Source organism: Podarcis pityusensis, assembly GCF_964106645.2.
Source record: "Podarcis pityusensis genome assembly, chromosome: 1".
Lineage (NCBI taxonomy): Eukaryota > Metazoa > Chordata > Lepidosauria > Squamata > Lacertidae > Podarcis > Podarcis pityusensis.
The window spans coordinates 136,246,838-136,264,996 of NC_138028.1; the positions used below are offsets into that span (position 1 = coordinate 136,246,838).

At 44.5% G+C, this 18,159-nt stretch overlaps 1 protein-coding gene across 1 annotated transcript in view; it reads left to right on the forward strand.

Annotated features, from left to right (window-relative positions):
- The first annotated feature begins 535 nt into the window (after nucleotides 1-535).
- Nucleotides 536-18,159, forward strand: part of ABCA12 (ATP binding cassette subfamily A member 12) — a 125,423-nt gene continuing 107,799 nt past the window's right edge. The window contains exons 1-2 of the mRNA XM_081014929.1: nucleotides 536-810; nucleotides 9,610-9,703. Coding sequence (XP_080871055.1) covers nucleotides 742-810; nucleotides 9,610-9,703 — 163 coding nt within the window. The 5' untranslated portion in view covers nucleotides 536-741. The remainder of the gene's footprint in view (nucleotides 811-9,609; nucleotides 9,704-18,159) is intronic.

An 18,159-nucleotide genomic window follows, 5' to 3' on the forward strand; every position in this document is an offset into this window, starting at 1 on the left:
AAAAGCTCTGGAGAAAAAGAGCACACACACTTGGACATGGAGCTTTAAAGCGCAGGCCATGCCTGGAAGGTGTGGAGGAAAGGTAAAGGTGGGAAAACCCTCTGTCTTAATGATTAAGAAGGAGCTGAAACTATCCTTTCATCTATTCACACGCATCCCTAGGAAGGGCCACCACGGTTGTTTTTGTTTTAAGGCAAAAGTTCCCTGTTCTCTTTTATAGCACTCCCTGCCAACTTTATATGCATAGGAAAGCAGGCAAAAGAGTGAGACTGGCCACACTGGCTTGTCAAGCTGGTTCCTGGCTCCTTTTCCTTTATGACTTATCTTCTTCAGGCAATATGTGTAGGTGGCAGGGAGTTCCTAATTGGGGAAAAGGTGTGCTGCTTATATCCCAGCAGAAGCATCTTGGAATGCCACCCATTTTTTATCACACAGGTACTGGAGGCAGCTCAAAGAGAGGGAGACAATATTATAATTAACTCAAGATTGTACTGGCTGGTGCTGCTCCCATTCCTTCCTCATTGGAGGACTAACCTGTTGCATTTGCTAGGAGCTATTGCAGACGGAAAGGCAGCTGTGTGCACAGAGCAGAGACAGGTTGATGAGCAAGCTCCTGAGAGCTATGCTGCGCGGAGAAAGTTCCCATTCAGAGTGGTGGGCCACCGCAGCATAAGCCTTTGGACACCTCAAGGAGGGGAGAGAGAAGACTGAATCAGTTGGCTTTGGGGGGGAATTCCACGGATGGCTTCACTATTCCAGCACCTGCGGGTGCTGCTGTGGAAGAACTGGTTGGGCGTCAAACGGCAAAAAGTAAGTATTTAAGAAATAATAAAAAAATGAGAGAAAACCTTATATTCTTTGCAGGTTCAGACTGAGAAATGGCTTGTGACACTGACCAAAAAAAATAAAAAATAAAAATTAAGGTGGAAGATATTTGCTGGTGGAAGAGCCCTGAGTAGGAATGTGGAGGTGTTACATTTTAGATCATGTTCAAAGGTGTGTTGCCTCAGAACAGAAGCAAAGTCTCAGTTGCCTTTATTTGGCCTGCTCAAATTGCTGTTGACTTTTTGTTCCTTAATGGGGATACTTCAGAGTGGTCTTGTCTACATGTGCAGCAGAATGAGGTGGCAATGAGTTGAAGTGTTGGAAAGGGCTGCTCGACTGTAGGCTGCAGGTGGTGGGTCACGCTTATGAATTCTCACATTTGTTAAAAAATACCCTTTGCAAAGAGAAAACTAGCAGAGCAGTCAAAGGTCTGGGCTGGAGTCTCGCTTCAGTCGACTGCTTGCCCTTTAAAAAATGTAGAAGAATAGTCAAAGATTACTTGCAGTCAGAAGTGATACCAACCATTCTACCTCCTGGGAATTATGCCACCATATCCCATCTCTTTCTGCTGTGTGTGTGCAGAAGTCGACCAGGCTTGCCATGTTCCTTATGCATGAGGCAAACGCTTGTTGAGGCTGGAAAAGGAGCAGGGCTTACCTACAACCTCAGCTGGAGGGAAAGTTACAAAAGGAAGAAAAAAACATCCTGAGGAATCAAGGTGGTCTGCCTTTCATTGGTTCATGACTTTTTAGCTTCCACTGCACCTGTTTCATAGGTATACCTATTTAGTGCTGTACTTATTTAGGACTGTACCTGTGCATCTACTTTCTGAGCAGGTGCTGCCCTAGACTGATTTTAGGAAAATGACTTCATAGCTGTACAAATTGGGCTGCCAGGATTATGCAAAACTTTCTCGGTAATTTCCCTCAAGAAACTTGGCAGTTTGTGAGCATTTGTATCATACAATGTGATGACAACTAAGCATTAAAATCTACTTCCTGAGTGGTAGTTTAATGTAGTGAGATATGTTAAAATTTAAAACCATTTCAGCAGGTATCTGTCTGCTTTTTTTATTTTGGGAGAAGGCTAGGAGACTTTCAGCTCCATATTCCCTGAGCCAATGAACACTGCCATTTTTATTTCAAATCAGGGTATCTTTCTCCCCTGTCAAATGTTAATGTGCATCACAGTCCATTCACAAAACTTTTTCCTCAGCACTCTGCCATCTGAAGGCTTAAAAAAACCCCTCTATAATCCCCCCCCCCACTGGATTGTTGCTCAACAGAGCTACTGCTTGTGATATTTGTTGGTCCTAATGTTGCCCCTTAAATATGTGGCAGTCGGTTATATCAAAGAGTCTTTCATCTGCCTGGTTTGATTGCATCAGCTCTACCCTTTGGGGATTCTGACTCAATGGGACAGATACAATGAGCAGGCAGGTGGAGGTGTGTGCCAAGGCAGGAATTCTGAGAGCTGCCTTTTCTTTTCCCTCTTCCCCACCCCACCCCAGCTTCAGCCGGCTAGATGCCTCTGGGAAGATAAGCCAACGTGAATTACACCAAACTCCATTCAAGGGTGGGGCTGCTGGTGGCTGGCAGAGGGATGGCAAGCCTTTAAAATAGAGTTTGAGTTACACCACCACCTTTGGGTGGGTGGGCAGGACAGCCCATCTCTCAGACATCTGACATCACAATGACATCAGGATTAACAGGTGGATTGTCCCGCCCACCTGTCACACAGTGTTGAACTGTTGAACAGTGTTCTGGCCTGGTGGGCCAAAAGGGCTCCCCACCCCTCTTCTCTATGGACCACCTTCTTCCACATGTTCCTTTCTGAATGCTCAGTCCATCACCTGAGCTCCAGATTCCTGGGCTGCCCAAGGAATAAAACTTACTATTGCCACCTTGGTAACAATGCGCCATTTGGAATGCCCTCCTGGTTGAGATTCATGAAGACATGATAGTTTATGGCTTGTATAATAATATATTTATTGCATAAAATTTATATACCACATGACTGTAGAAAGAAACCTCAAACTGGTTTATAAAAAAGGCAACACAATAAAATTATTACTTAAAAAGTTAAAGCTGTAATTTAAAACACACAGGAAGTTAAAACCACAATAGAATAGATGGAAACAAACTTTCTAAGCATCTGGGTAGGTTTGTCCAAATAAGATTTTTGTTAAAAAAATTAATGGCTGTTTCATGCATTTTGTGGATTTGATTTGATTATATTGCTTTGAACTTCTTTTGGGTAAGGAGCATACAGGCCTTGTTCTGTGCCCAATAAGTGCAGGTGCCCTTTCCTGGCTGTTGTGGCCCATAGACTGAGCAAAATACTGGGCAAGGTTTTGCCTAGTATCCTCTCTGAACGATGTCCCATGAGACCTTGCAAAGCTTATATACTGTAAGACTGCTTCCCCTGGAGCTCAGAGCTTCACTCCCATGCACCCCTGGGTTAGAGCCTTCACTGAGCAATTGCATTGCACAGGGTCAACACAGTATAGGGGCCCTCCATAAGGGGTCTGAGGGGAGGATTGACCACGGCACCCCCAAGTTTGGGTTGGGGTATCTGCCGGGTTGGAATCTGCACCCTGTTTGCCCAGTGAAACCTTGTTGCTTGGCTTGCACCACGGCAAGGTTCAACACTGCCCAACTCCCATGGAACGGGTTTGGGATGGTCCAAACCTGGAGGACCCATTCCTTCATTGTAGGGCTTATGGAATGATGAACTAATCCTAGGACCCCATGCCATGCCAACCATTACCCTGCCTGCTTCTGTCAATAAATATTTGGCCTGATTTCATCCTCGTTATTTTGCTGGTCTCATGGGTCACATAATGCGCTTGCCTGGGCAATTGGAATATTTTGGTTTTTGAATCAGAGGCTTCTTTCAATGTCTATATAAAAACGTCCCAAGGCCCATCTGAGTCAATTTTTGAGCAATTTCAGACTTGAAACTCGGCTAGCCTTTCAGCCTTCCCACTATTTACCGTATTTTTCGCCCTATAGGACGCACCGGCCCATAGGACGCACCTAGATTTTTTTTTGGGGGGGGGGAAATAAAGGGGGAAAAATTATTTCCCCCCCCAGCCCCCAGAAAGGGTCCGAGAGCGCTGGCGAAGGTGAGCGCACCTTTGCCATTGCTCCCGGAGCTTGCAGGGGCTGGGGGTGGGGGAAGCCCGAGCTTCCCCTGCCCCCAGCCCCCAGAGCAGGTCGGAGAGCGCTGGCGAAGGTGAGCGCACCTTCGCCATCGCTACCGGAGCTTGCGGGGCTGGGAGTGGGGGAAGCCGGAGCTTCCCCCGACCCCAGCCCCCAGAACAGGTCGGAGAGCGATGGCGATGGTGCGCACACGTTCGCCATCGCTCTCGGAGCTTGCGAGGCTGCGGGCGGGGGAAGCTTCATTTTTGGAGGGGAAAAAGTGCGTCCTATAGGGCGAAAAATACGGTATATAAATATGGAATAATTGCTGGTGGAGAAGAGAGGCATTTGTAATGGTAATGACCATTCTAGCTAGTGTAGGCTTCCGTTACAAAACCATTTGATGGGGGAGCTGCTTTAAGCCTCATGCGGAAACACCCTGTGACACAGAGGTCGAAATATAACACAGTGCAAGAAGCAGGGATTTGTGTATGTTTGGATACCATCAAGTGCCATTTTGAAACAAGATGGCAGACTGAACCTTTCAGAACTGTACTGATTTCAACCACTGATTTCACAGCAGCACTTAACTTTTTGTTTCTTAGAATTCCTCCCCCCCATTTTTTTTTATTGATTTTCACAAAACTATAGACACACTAACAACTAAACAAACAAAAATCAAACCTTATTAAAACTAATCATATTAACATTGTTAAGTGACTTCCTCGTATCCCCCTGGTTGGGTTTCAATGCATATCATTTTAACGGTTTTCCAAATCAAAATTCTTATATACTTAACTTGATCACTTAACATCATTCTTTCTTCCTAATTCAGCATTAAACATGTTAATTCATCATATTACTTATTTAAATCTTCAGTTACTACATAAATAAGTATCCTTTTTAAGATTTATAAAATAACTCATTGCTATGCCCACTAATACTTACTACAGTGGTACCTCAGGTTACATACGCTTCAGGTTACATACGCTTCAGGTTACAGACTCCGCTAACCCAGAAATATTACCTCAGGTTAAGAACTTTGCTTCAGGATGAGAACAGAAATTGTGTAGTGGCAGCGGCAGCAGCAGCAGGAGGAGGAGGAGGAGGCCCCATTAGCTAAAGTGGTGCTTCAGGTTAAGAACAGTTTCAGGTTAAGAACGGACCTCTGGAACGAATTAAGTATGTAACCAGAGGTACCACTGTACCTGTTTTCAGATTTGACACTCATTCTAATTTGTAGCAGAAAATCATTTGCTTGGTATAGGAATGAGGAACCTGTGGCTCTCTAGATGTTGCTGAACTCTGACTCTCCTTGCTGCCCTTCAGTAAGTTACTGGCTGGGGATGGTGGGAGTTGTAGAAGAGTTGCGTGCCTGGGGACATGGGTTGGAATTTGTGTGCATTCCCCAGCCCCCTTGCGCCTTCAGGTGAACACCAGAACAGGGCTGCTGTGTTACATGTAATACTAGAGTCCCTGAAACATCAGCACATGTACTTTTATTTTAACACTATGCTTCATTTTACTGTCTTCATGATCTCAGTAAGTTGGGTGGAAAAAGATTGCAGTCTATGCTACAGCAGCTGCAGTGCCGCTGCCCAATCTAATCGTCAGCCACGGCTGCCAGCTGTTTCGCACCCCAGAGCGATTGTTGGCCTTTGTATGCCATGTCTGCTCCGCTATCCAGTGGGGTGGGGGCTGGGGGAAGTGGGTCTGTAGCAGTGTTGTTATTGATTTTATAAGGCTGCAGTTTCCTGCAAGCCACCCTGATTGCATCATCTACCCAATCAAGCGAATCTAGAGCTGTTTCTATGATTTAAGATATCACTGAGAGCAGAAAAATTCTCTGTATGGGTAGTCTCAGCACTACGCTGCCATTCTGCCCACTGGCAAACCACATATTGCTACTTTTATATAATTCACCACTTTCCGAATAGTTTACTGGGGCACTGAGACAAAGTCCCATATATTACTGAGCAAGTGACTTAAAAAAAAAATGCATATAAGAGCTCAAATGCTAGATTGTCTTAGTCATACTGGATAAATTGTAAAGTGTCCATGTTGTGTGATTGGTTTGTGCTGTGTGTTTCAATCAAAATGGGTCCTATGACCATAATGAAGACATTTATTATTTTCCTTAGAATACCTGTGCCTTAAAACATTTTCCATGTTTTTTAATTGGTTGATTTCCCCTTCATTGAGCATGTATGATAAGATAAACCAATAAAAGAGTAAAATGTAGAGTTGCTTGAGCATAAAGCAACATCTGAACTATGGGGAGGTTCCTCCGCAAGTGAAACAACGTGCTTTCTAGCCAATGGACAAGCGGAAATGTGGACAAGTTCCTAATGGCACATTTTGCTGCAACTGGTCGACAAAGAGCAACTGAGATGGTCAAGGAAGTTAACAGCCCAGTTGTTTAAGCTCCAGCCAGGGAGTCAAATTCCCTCTTCCCTCCCTTTGGCTGTCTTTCAGAACGGGCATGAAAGAAACACCCGAAAGGCTGTCACATTTTCAGTGGGGACAAAAGGGCTCCCATAAACCTCCCTCCCACCCTGCTTTGTTTAACTCAGTACCAGAAAGACGGGTGCACTGGGGTGGAATTCCTGAATTAGACTGGGTTGCTATGTATAAAGTTGGGTGCCTCCCCACCCCCTGCCAAACTCTATGGGGTTCCAGGCACTCACCCAGGGTCTGTATTCCTTTGGAGAATTGATACACAGTGGAGACTGTCATAGCTTTAAGAAATATGGTTTATTCACCTATTTGCACCTTCATTCCAGATCTTACAGCATGAGGAGCTTGTCCCCCACAGCAGTGCAGCCATGGAGTCTGGTAGCTCTCCCAGCCAGCCTTCAGCCAACCTGCCCAAGATGAATCCCAGTCTTTATTCTTCCTTCTTCTTCCCATAACACCCTGCCTGCTAAAAACGCTCTTTTTACCTCATACCCAGTTACCCTGCCAACCTTCCAAAGCCCCAGTGTCTGTTCACACCTCCGGGCAAGAGGAAGGACAGTTTTATTGCATTGGCAATGGCTCCCAATGGCCCTGTAATGTTTCTTAATGGCCCTAGCTTGGCCAAGTCATTTTGCATAGACTAACCCAGGAATTCCTCTGCAGCTTATATTTCCCCCCTTCACATACCAGCTAATCAAAAGCCTATCATTTATTAATTTCTAAGGTTTTTTTTTGGGGGGGGTTCCCCTTCCAAATCTATAACATGTTCTGCCATGTCAAAGTCTGGTGGATTCTTTGAAACAAAAGAAATCTCTTGGCTGATTTGTTGTTTTTGTAAATTAAGGCCAGATTGTACAATATATTTCACTACTTTCTTTCCTAATGGGTGAAGTTCATTTATCTCTTAATTGGAAACTCATCTGGTATCCAAAGAGACAAAATGCAACTTCTGGTTTGTACAGGGTGCCAGAGATCCATGAGTTTCCAGTTCGCACATGTCAGTTAGCCCATTGCATGGAGAAAGCTAAAACTATCACTAGGATGATTTCCCATAATTCCCTTGGCCTTCCCTCAATATATGGCCTATGGAAGGCATAGGCAAACTTGGGCCCTCCAGATGTTTGGAACTACAATTCCCATAATCCCTAGCTAACAGGACTAGTGGTCAGGGATGATGGGAATTGTAGTCCCAAACACCTGGAGGGCCGGAGTTCGCCTATGTGGCATGCCTGGCCTATGGCTCAAGTTTTAACTGCTTTAGAAACAAGGATATTTTCAAGCTCCCAGTTTCCAGTTACACCTAGTTTTATAGATGCTAAAATCTTGTAAAATTTTAGAAAACCACCTGAGAAGCAAAGGATTGGAATAAAGTGCACCCAACCAAAGGAAAGAGACAGCTATGCCACTATGCAATATGGGGCAGTAATAATTCTGTTCTACTTTACACGGATATTGTAAAAATAACTGAGAAAATGTGCACAAAGTTCTTTTACTGTGAAGATGCACAGTTTAAATATTATTGTTGTTGCCATGATAAGTATGGAAGAAAGGGGTGTTTTTGATCCATTGCAAGTGAATTGAAGCTGCTTCAGTGGCTGCTCCTGCTACTATTTCCAGGAGCTTCCACTTCTTTTTCTATGAATGTTGCTTAACAGTTCTGTATCATTTTCAGAGACATTTTTCTGCCTATATAAAATCAGTTTGCGTTGCTTGTAGGTCCCTGTGATTAAAAAAAGAGGCCCAGGAGTTGATTTGCCGTGTGCTGGTGTAAATTAAATAAGAATTACTTGCAGGCTGTGTAGCAATATAAGAAAATATGGGATTTTCACTGATCCTCTAACTGTTCAGTTAGGATAATATCTCAAAAACTATTATAGAATTAGTTTAAAATTTACCAGTGCTTTCAAGGATTGAGGCTCTCTGGGGAACCTTCTATGGAAGCCAGGTTTATTTGAGCCTAGAATGAACTTATTTGTTCACTTATTTATTTTATTATTTGATTTATATACTGCCTTTCATCACAAGCTCTCAGGGCGGTTCACAGAATAAAATACAAGATAAAAACACAAGTAAATAGTTAAAAGAAAACCAACAAACAATAACCCCCCTCCTACAAGCACATTTAAAGGGCTGTAGAATCAGGCTGGTTGAAGAGGAACTAGGAATTTAGGAAGTTATGTTTCACTGAGTCAGACCATTCAGGGCCAGCCCACCCAAGCGGCCTCAGGCAGCAGGATCCACAGGAGCAGTAGCCCCAGCCAGTGGTGGAGGAAGGGGGGGCGGTGGAGGTGGTCTGCCCCGGGTGTCATCCCCGAGGGGGGTGACATTGCCGCCCCGCCCCCTGGGACTCACACCGCTCGCCATGGGTGGCATCCCCCTGGGACGCTCGTCACAGGCGCTGCCCTGGGTGCCAGAGCAGCTAGCTGCTCCTCTGGCTCCAGCCTCCAAGAAATGCAGTGCCTTCTGCCATTGCTGCTGTCACTGCTGCATGCTCCTTGGAGACCCAATCTGCCGCCTCCTTGGCAGCGCCTCCCCACCCTGCTTGCCACCTCTACAGTGGCCTCTTGGCGAATAGGAGGCTCAGCTTGTCTCCCCCACCCCTATGGGGCTGCTGTCTGGGGTCTCCTGGGCTCTGCACCTGCCCAGTGTGACTCAGAGCAGACCCCTTTCAGCCCTGCAACAGCCTTTGACTCCCACTTCAACCATCGGTGAAGGTTGTTTCAATTCCCCCCTTGTTCCTGATCTTCACTCACCCCTTCTTCCCTTGTGGTGGCAGGGGGAGGCACCATTTTGTGGTTCGCCTCAGGTGCCCAAATGGCTTGGGCTGGCCCTGAGACTATCGGTCCAATTGGTCTAGCCAAGTATGATCTACACTGGTGAGCAGTGGCCACTCAATGTTTCAGACAGAACTTTTTCTTTCTACCTGGATATGCCAAGGACTGAACCTGGGATTTCTCTCTGCAAGGCAGATTCCCTACCACTGAAGCCTAGGACAAGTATGACCACAAACAAATAAGGTTTCTAGTGATTATTTGTGAAATGTTGTTGCATTGGATTCTGGTAGGAGAATGGGAAAGCTGATATTTTATATGTGTGTGAGTTGCTTTGTTGAACAGATTTTCCATTTATGCTGCTGACATACACTTTTATCCATTTAACATACTCCCCTGCTTCTCTCTCACAGGTTTGGTCATTCACATTAATTGCATGGCCTGTGTTTTTATTCATCCTTATGGCCATCATACGAACCAGATTTCCTCCAGAAGCCCAGCCAAACTGTGAGTAACTTGATCCCCCTTTAAAGATGGATATGGGATTTGTATTGTTGTAGAAAAGGATCAGGTCCTTTACTTCTAGAAGCTTTAGCTATTTGAAGATAACTATCATTTCTCCTCTCAATCTCCTCTTTTCTGGGCTAAACATACTCTGGGAAGAAAAAGCTTTTAATAGTTTCTTAGATACCATTGTCCCAGAAGGGTGTTTTCTGTCTACTGCCTCTCTCCCCAATCTGCCTATTATCAGTAAAGTTAGGTGCCCAGTTTTGTGTGATGGTTTTGTCAATGGGGACTTTATGCATTGATTCTAAGCATAATTTGGGAAGTGTAGAGGTGCCACACCCTCTCCTTTTGGATGACACCGGCATGTGTGTGAAATCAAAAACGTTTAAGAGATCATCTGAATTTACTATATTCAAGGTCAGGTTGGTATAACCTGTTTGCTGGAATGTTTCTTAATAGTTTCTTCAGCATCTCTCTTTCAATTTATGCTCACATAGAGCAAGCTATTTATTTTGCAGGCTCACCTAGAATTGTAGGAACAAGGAACAGTGCCTGTAGCAGCATGAAACTAGTTGAACAAGATCCTTCTCCTGTTAGCTAATAGTTTCTGGTCTGTTCATGATATTAAAAAAAGAAAAGAATTAGCAATTGTGCAATTCAGTATTGAAGTAAAACACTATACCAGAATATTTTTCTAACTAATCCTACACTTAATCCAAACTAACATTGTAGAACTTAGTCTCAGTGGTCACTGCTGGACACTTCCAGCATTAGCTGCAGTTGGGGAGTTTAGCAGGGACAAATAAACTGCAAGGCTACAGTTCATCTTTAAGGGCTCAGAACCCACTTTAGTCTGGCAATTTCCAGCTAATCACAGCCATGACACGTTTGACATCTTCCGGAGCAGAGGAAGATGATTATGTAGAGTGGAAGGTATCACCAAATTTTCCCATCTCCTTATTAGAAAGAATTGGACCATGGACTTCATTTCTTTGCTTACCAGAGATGGAGGGCTGAGTAATCTTAAAATAATAAACTGGGGGTAGTATAACTGCACCATGGCGGGTGTCTAAATTTGATGGGGCAGGGAGAGGATCTACTTAATCCGTTTACATTGGACATTTCTCTGCTAAAAACCCTACCCAGCTGCTTTGCTCCCTGGAGGAGAAAAAACCAATGCAGACTTGGGACGCTCCCAGACAGGAGGTTATTGTGGAATCAGCGCTGCTCATGCACATAAGCTTTTTTGCAGTGACTAAATGATGTTGTCACCAAAATGCCATTCTGCACTTCTTCTTTTTGGTATTCAGATGACGCCTTACTGTGGGGAATCCAATCAGGAGAAGCAGCCACCGTATATCTTCAGTAACCACTAGTGTGGAAGCTCATTAGAACATTTTTGGAAGGGGGGTGGTGGTTTGTCATGTGTCTGCTGGTGTTTCAGTTGGCGGCTTCTCATGCAGTACCCTTACTTCCATTTGCTCCTCACCTGAGCACAACTTAGTCATTTTATCTCAGCAGCACCCAATAACACTCCTCTCTCAATTTCCACTGTTTGCTAGACATTTGTATACAGAGCTGGTCTCTCAAGATCTCCACACAGTAAAGTAGTGGATTACCTTGGAGACTGTAACTGCAGTATTCCTAATGTTTTTAGGCATGACCAGCCTCCCTGTCCTCCCCAAAACAAACAGAAATGGGCTGTGTTATGAAATAAGAAGGCATCTACATATTTTGGAGATCCCACACCTCTTACCTAGAGGGCCAGAGTCATTCATGTTGTCTATGCTTGCAGAAGATAGCCAGGTTACACCTGCTGTTTTCTTGCTCCAGGCAACTAAGCCTCAGCTTGGTATACTTCCCCTCCCACACCATCTAAATTGAGATTTTGGAGTCAATGTGTATTTTATATACATTCTACAAATGACAGAGTAGTGCTTCCCTTGCAACATTCACACATAAAATAGCCTTGTGAATCAAAGCATCTTCCTACTAACTTGAGTTGCAGCTGTGCTTAGGACTTCCATCTCATTCTCCTAACTATACAGTGCCCTGTCAACACATTTCCATCATATTGAACCTTGACATCTAGAGCTGCTTTGCACATTGTATTTTGCTCCCGACTTCTGTGGGGAAAAGCAGTAACATTCCAGTGGATAACTGTTAAAATGCATAATGTAATTCCTTAAGCTGATGCCTCTTCTTGCAATAAATAAATAATATGATCAACAATGACATTTTAAACTGCATATCACTATTTGGTAAACTCTGCCACAACAGCAGTCCTCAATAGTGCAGCACTAGCCCAGAAAGTCAAGGGCAGAAGAGATTTTAGGTATGTTAAAAACAGGAAAGAAGACATGCAGTTTTTGCCCCAGTGAAAGATGTCACTTTGAAAATAATTTCCTCAGAACTGATACTTATGTAAAACTCAAGCTGGTGATGTAATGTCTATTTTCACTGTGGGAAAATATCATTCCAGATACTTTATAAGAAGGAGAGCTGCCTCAACACTTTGCGTCTCCAGGGGCAAAGTACCCCCACCTCCATTCTCTTCTTCCTCCCCACTGTCACCAATACTTTCCCCTCTCCTTTCTCCCTGATCTGCTGTTGTATCAGGGCTATCCATGCCACACTGAGGAAGGGGTCCTATGAGTGTACCACCATCATTTTGCTGCGATGGTGGCAAAGCTTGTAAAGTTAAATTTTAACAGGATTTGCCTCTGTCATGGCTAAGGGGCAGTGGCACAGGTAACTTCCAGGGTCTCCTTACCTACACTGCCTCACCCTCAGGAAGGGGCACAGATGGAGGCACAATCCACTACCTATCCTGAACAGCTACCTGAGGTGTACATCAAGGTTAAAGTCCTGCGGTTCCAAAACCTAACTTATGTAAGTTATTTTCAGGATACATGCATTCAGAACTTTAAAGCACTCTGCTACTGGAATAATCAGCTCCTACCTATTATGTGCCAATCCCTGCCCTCCCCCACCCCCAACTCTGTATCGAGGAAACTCAAATTCGCTGTCAAATTTAAAATTATCATAGTTTATGTACTTTGTGTTGCAGAATTATCCTCAGTTTTTGAATTTTTAGTCAACAAGTGTACTATAGTGGTGTGTAGAATGGGGTATGTCAGGACGACTTGCAAAGCAGCATGTGCAGGAGAACTTACCTTGTCATGAGAGTGAGATACGAATGGTATTGGACTCTGGACAGTTTACAGTGAAAGTTAAAACCATATCATATGGAGAAAAAATACATCAGTTCAATGTATAGAACAGAATAAAACAGCAGCTGAATAAAACCAAAGTAAAACCCGAAATGGTGAATAAAAACACCAATGAGTTATTCTGGCACTTATGGTAGAAAACTCCACAAGTACCTCACTCTGGTTATAAAATAAATAAAAGAACTATCACTTTGCTACCCTTTCATTATACCCATAACCAGCTGCCCGAGGTGGTTGCCTCACTCTGCCGAATGGTAGAGCCAGCTCTGAATGCTATGCAATGCAATACTGGGACCTTGCTCTCTACGAAGAAGTAAATCTGTGCCCAGGCTATACCAGCTTACATATCTACAGATAGAAAACTACCATGTATTTAAAGAATAAATTTCCAAGAAGGGTTAGAAATATGAACTGCAGTCAAAAACACTGCAAATATATAGAATTAATTGGGTGGCTTAAAAAGGATATGCAGAAAAAAAAAAGGAATAAATAAAGAACCATGGAGAGGTGGAGGTGGAAGTCCTTTAAAAGAAATAAGAGAAGGAAAATGTAAGATGTGAATACTAAGTTTGTGAAAATGCATAAATAAAAAATTAAAAAGGAAGAAGACTACAATGTTAGGAAGAAGCCTATGCTAACCCTTCTCCTTGACATTTTAGTTTTCTGTGTCCACCTGCATTCTAAAATAGTACAGCCTAGAGGCAGATTTACTGTCTCAGTGAGTACTAGACCCTAAGCTTCATTGTGAAGGTAAGGGTTTGGGAAACATGCTTAAAGATTATGATTTTCAGGACCAAGAACGGGATGTGTTTGAAGGCTCAGTTCCACTAATTTTATTTTCAGCCTCAGTTGACAGCCAGTTTTAATTTCTTAGATCCGTCATACTTTACTAGATGCTAGAAAATAGATCCTGAAATTATTAGAAGTACCAGAATGGAGGAGTGAAGCAGCATTTTGAGGGATTGTTTCTCTCAGCCTCTAAGCAAGAGCACCTGACTTTCTGGGATGCATGAGAAACTTTGCGCAGGAGGAAGCACTGGGTGTGAGGTGCAGTGGGAGGAAAATATAGGTCTCTGCTTCTTCCACAGCACCCCAGAGATCAGTGAAGAAATTTGCGTACGACTTGGAAGTGGAATTGACCTGGGTGGTGTGGGCAGAAAGGCAGTTCAAGCGCTGTGGTGGCAAGGAGGGGAAGCGTTTCTGGTGCTTGGAAAGAAAGATCTAATCAGGAACATACTCCCTTGCTTAATGGTGGGAAGATGAAGATTCCTTTAAAAATCAAAATCAATTCTAATAATGATAAAAAATACCCTTTAAAAACAAACATTTGTGATCAATAACTCTGAAGAAAACCATAGCTAGTGTTACCTAAGTGTGTTGTCCTCCTAAAGCAGAGTTGTCCAGCCTAATGCTCTCAGGTGTTTGGATTATAGTTCCCATTATTCCTGACCATTGTCCATGCTGAGCAGAGCTAATATAAATAGCCTGGAGGACACTAGCTAGAGGAAGGCTATCCCCAAACAATGGCGCTTTCAGTCTTAGACAGAAGCCAGAACATATTGTCTGTTGCCATGTTTTCCATTGCTAGTGACCAAGGTGAGTTTCACCCTCACAGTATAAATGTGGGATATCTCAGCTCCACATTTGTAAAGTAACAGGTTGTCTGAGGGATTCTGTGTGTGCTTGAATAGTTGCAGTGGCGTAGCAAAGGGGGGCATAGGGCTCATTGACCCGGGTGCAAAACTTCAACACTCGGTGCTGCCTTAATACAGGCGTGTGCTTCTGTCACCGGGTCCATTGGAAACAGCTTCTCCATGAGAACCAGGAAGTGTCAGCTTTGTCCTGAGCTGATAGAGGCTGGGAATGAGGCCAGACACAGAGAGATAAGAACCCTGGAAAGTGGGAAGGAGGAGGGCCAGCCTGGCTGCCTGACAGAGAACAGAGAGCCGGCAGCAGATGGCGACAGTAACCTGATCCCTGGGCATAGTGGACAAGGAAAGGGGCGCCAGGGCAGAGATACACAAACTAACCGTTTCAGCTCAGAAACAGGGGGAGAGAGGCCAGAAATAGCCAGCCCCAAAACTTGAAGGCGCGAAAGGGTCAGTGAGAGGAGGGGAAAAGAGCGAAAGCGAAAGGGCTTTTCCCCGTTGGAGGAAGAGGAAGGGGCAGAGTTTAGACTCAGCAACTGCAAACTTAGAGTCAGACATGGAGTGAAGGAGCTCCGGAGTGAGTTATGTGTTTGAGCAATAAACCTGAGATAATTACTACCAGTGTCTCGCTTCTGTGGGAGAGCCAAGCCATTACAGGAAGTGACCTCCACAGACAACAGATTGACTACTCTTTTCTGATCTCTTTGGCTGTGATCTCCTGTGTGACGCGGATGCAATTAGGCAGTTGCATGTGCATGCGTATTCCATCCTTTTTCCTTCCCACCTGTCAGGGAACTGCCATCGGAGCTGGAAGCGGAGGGAAGGCTCCAAAGGGATGGCGGAGAGGGTCCCAGTAGGGAGAGAGGGAGCCCGTCTGCTGGGGAAGGAAATCAGCGTAACAACAGTAGAGAAGGGGGGCAGATGGGGGAATCGGGGAGGAGGCTCCAAGACTCCTCGTCGGAGACCAGCGTAGAGAGTACGGGTACTCCACTGCCCACACCCTCCCTGCGCAGAAGGCTTCCGCGCAGGGAGAGTAGGAGGAGACTTGGCGTCAAGGAACTTTTGTGCTGGAAGAAGTTTAAGAAACGCCCACTGACGGATTCTGCCAGCGACTGAGACAGTCACGATGCTGGAGGCTGTTCAGTCAGAAAGGGTTAACCAGGTAACCTAGCCAGGAGTGGCGGCAACTTACGCACGAGCAACCCCTAAACCCATTACACCACTCCTGCAAGGTCCCAGACTCTGGCAACACATGCTATGCCACTGAATAGCTGTGCAGTTACAGAACAGCAGACGCCTAAAGCTTGTGCATCTCCAAGCACAATTCAGTGTGCTGATTTTAATCTACAAAAGCCTTTTGTGTTTGGGATTAGGGCTGGACAATGTCAGGTTTTCTACATCACAATGTATTGCTAGGCAAACATCATGATCTAGCGGTACATTGCAATGTTCAAAACCCTGCTTCCCACCACAGCGCTGAGGCATCAGGGTGAGATCGCCAAGGTGGTTTCACGCCAGCGCCTCAAAGCGCCAGGGAGGAAGCAGCTTCATGCTCACCATCTAACCCCATCCTTCTCCACCTTGCATGAGAGCAGGAAAAGGATTGGGGCTGCTCAGCTAGAGAGCACAAAGCCTCCCGCTCCTCACCTGAGTAGCCCCAATCCTTCTCCAACTTGCACACGAGCAGGAGAAGCATTAGGGTTGCTCAGCTAGGGGCGTGAAGCCTTATGCTTCTCTGGCTGGGTGCTCCGTTAACCGCGCAGTTGACGGGAGCGGCAATTTTGCTCCCCTCAGTGGAGCAGTTTCATGGAGCCTGTGGTGGGTCAGGGGCTCCATGAAACTGCTTGGCTGAGGCAAGGGCAGTCGCACACTCCTCAGCCTCGCCAATGTAGCTTGTATCTCCTTCTGCGTCGGTATGAGGGCAGAGCGGGATGGTGGCTTCATTCCACGGTATATCACTAACTGCTGCCTCTCCTAAGTCCCTCTGCTTCCAGCACCCGGCTACAGCTTGTTTCTCTTTTGGTGCATTGGGCACTGGTGGCAGAGGAACTCAGGAGTGGCAGCGGTTTCACTCGCAATATACTGCTGAGTGAAGCTGCCATCGCAGTCTGCCCCTCATAGTGGCCCTGGGTGAGGTATCAATACATTGCCCAGGCCTACTTGGGATTAGCGTACTTAAAACAACTGCTAGTAGTTTTGAGTGCTGGATTGAGACTTGGGAGACCAGATTCTCATCCCTACTCAGGAGTGATGCTTGTTATGAGGATAAAATGGAGAAAGGAAGAACCATGTGCCCCACCTTGGAGGTCTCCTTCAAATAGAGGTCTGACAGCCCTTAAGGAATCTCCTCAGTGGTCAAAATGGTTAGAGATTCCTGCCTTAGACTGCAAACTTAAAACTTTCTGTGAAGTTTCAGTGAACTCAGAGGGACTTCTGAATAAACATGTGTTGTGCTGTGAGAATCTGAAACTGCTGTTTCTATGAACTGCTATGTTCTTACTTGCTATTCTGTTCCTTTTCTTTTGGGGGAACAAAATTTTGCATTTAACCTTGATTTAATTTTTAATTTTTTTGTATTTAAAGCCATTTGAGTGTTTTATATATATTTTATTTCCTCCAGTTTTATACTCTCTCCTTGTTCTTGTTTCACGGATTGCATATTGGACACTCTTTGCTTTTATTTGTTGGCTACAATTATGGTTTTTCCTTTATTTTTCTTATTGTATATATAGATTTTTCAGTCATGAGGCAGAAAGATGGAGTAGAAATGCTTGCATAAACAAAACACTGTCCTTACATGATATAAATAGCAGACACCCATGGTTTCATGTTGCACCCATGGTTTCATGTGTGCTCTGATGGTGTTTCCTGCTTGGCAGGGGGTTGGACTCGATGGCCCTTGTGGTCTCTTCCAACTCTATGATTCTATGATTCTATAACCATCAGGAAAACCTGCAAATAATCTATCTATCTATATCTCCAGTCTCTGAACCCCTTTGTCCACGACTGATGTTCTGCCCTAAGAAGGCACTAATTAACTGCTTTGTCATTTTAATGTTATGTTACTTTAATTACATCAGAATCCACTTCTAGAACAGGAAGGCAACTGTGCAATCATTGTTGCTTTGCTATCCAACAGTCATTAATTAATAGGTAGACTTCATACCTGATATGCACTTTAAACCATACCACCACACATGTGATTGGGATTAACTCATATTTAAAATATCAACGATAAAGACATAGATTTTAATGACCTTGGATGAATACTTTTTCTGTGCACCATTTAGTCAGCTTTTACACTAGGGCAGGGGTCTGCAACTTTTAAGACAAAAAGAGCCACTTGGCCCCGTTTCCGAAGAAAAAAAAACTGGGAGCCGCAAAACTCGTCATTATAAAAATAACTTTTTTGTCACTTTTTTATTATTTCTTTGTTTGACCCCTCAGAATTACTTCTCCTCATAGAAATAAACGTTAAATTAACAAGTTACCTTTGTGTGTGTGTGTGTGTGTGTTCTTCACTCCCCTTCAAATCAGAGACCAGCGTACACACCCCCTTTCAATGCAGTGACCA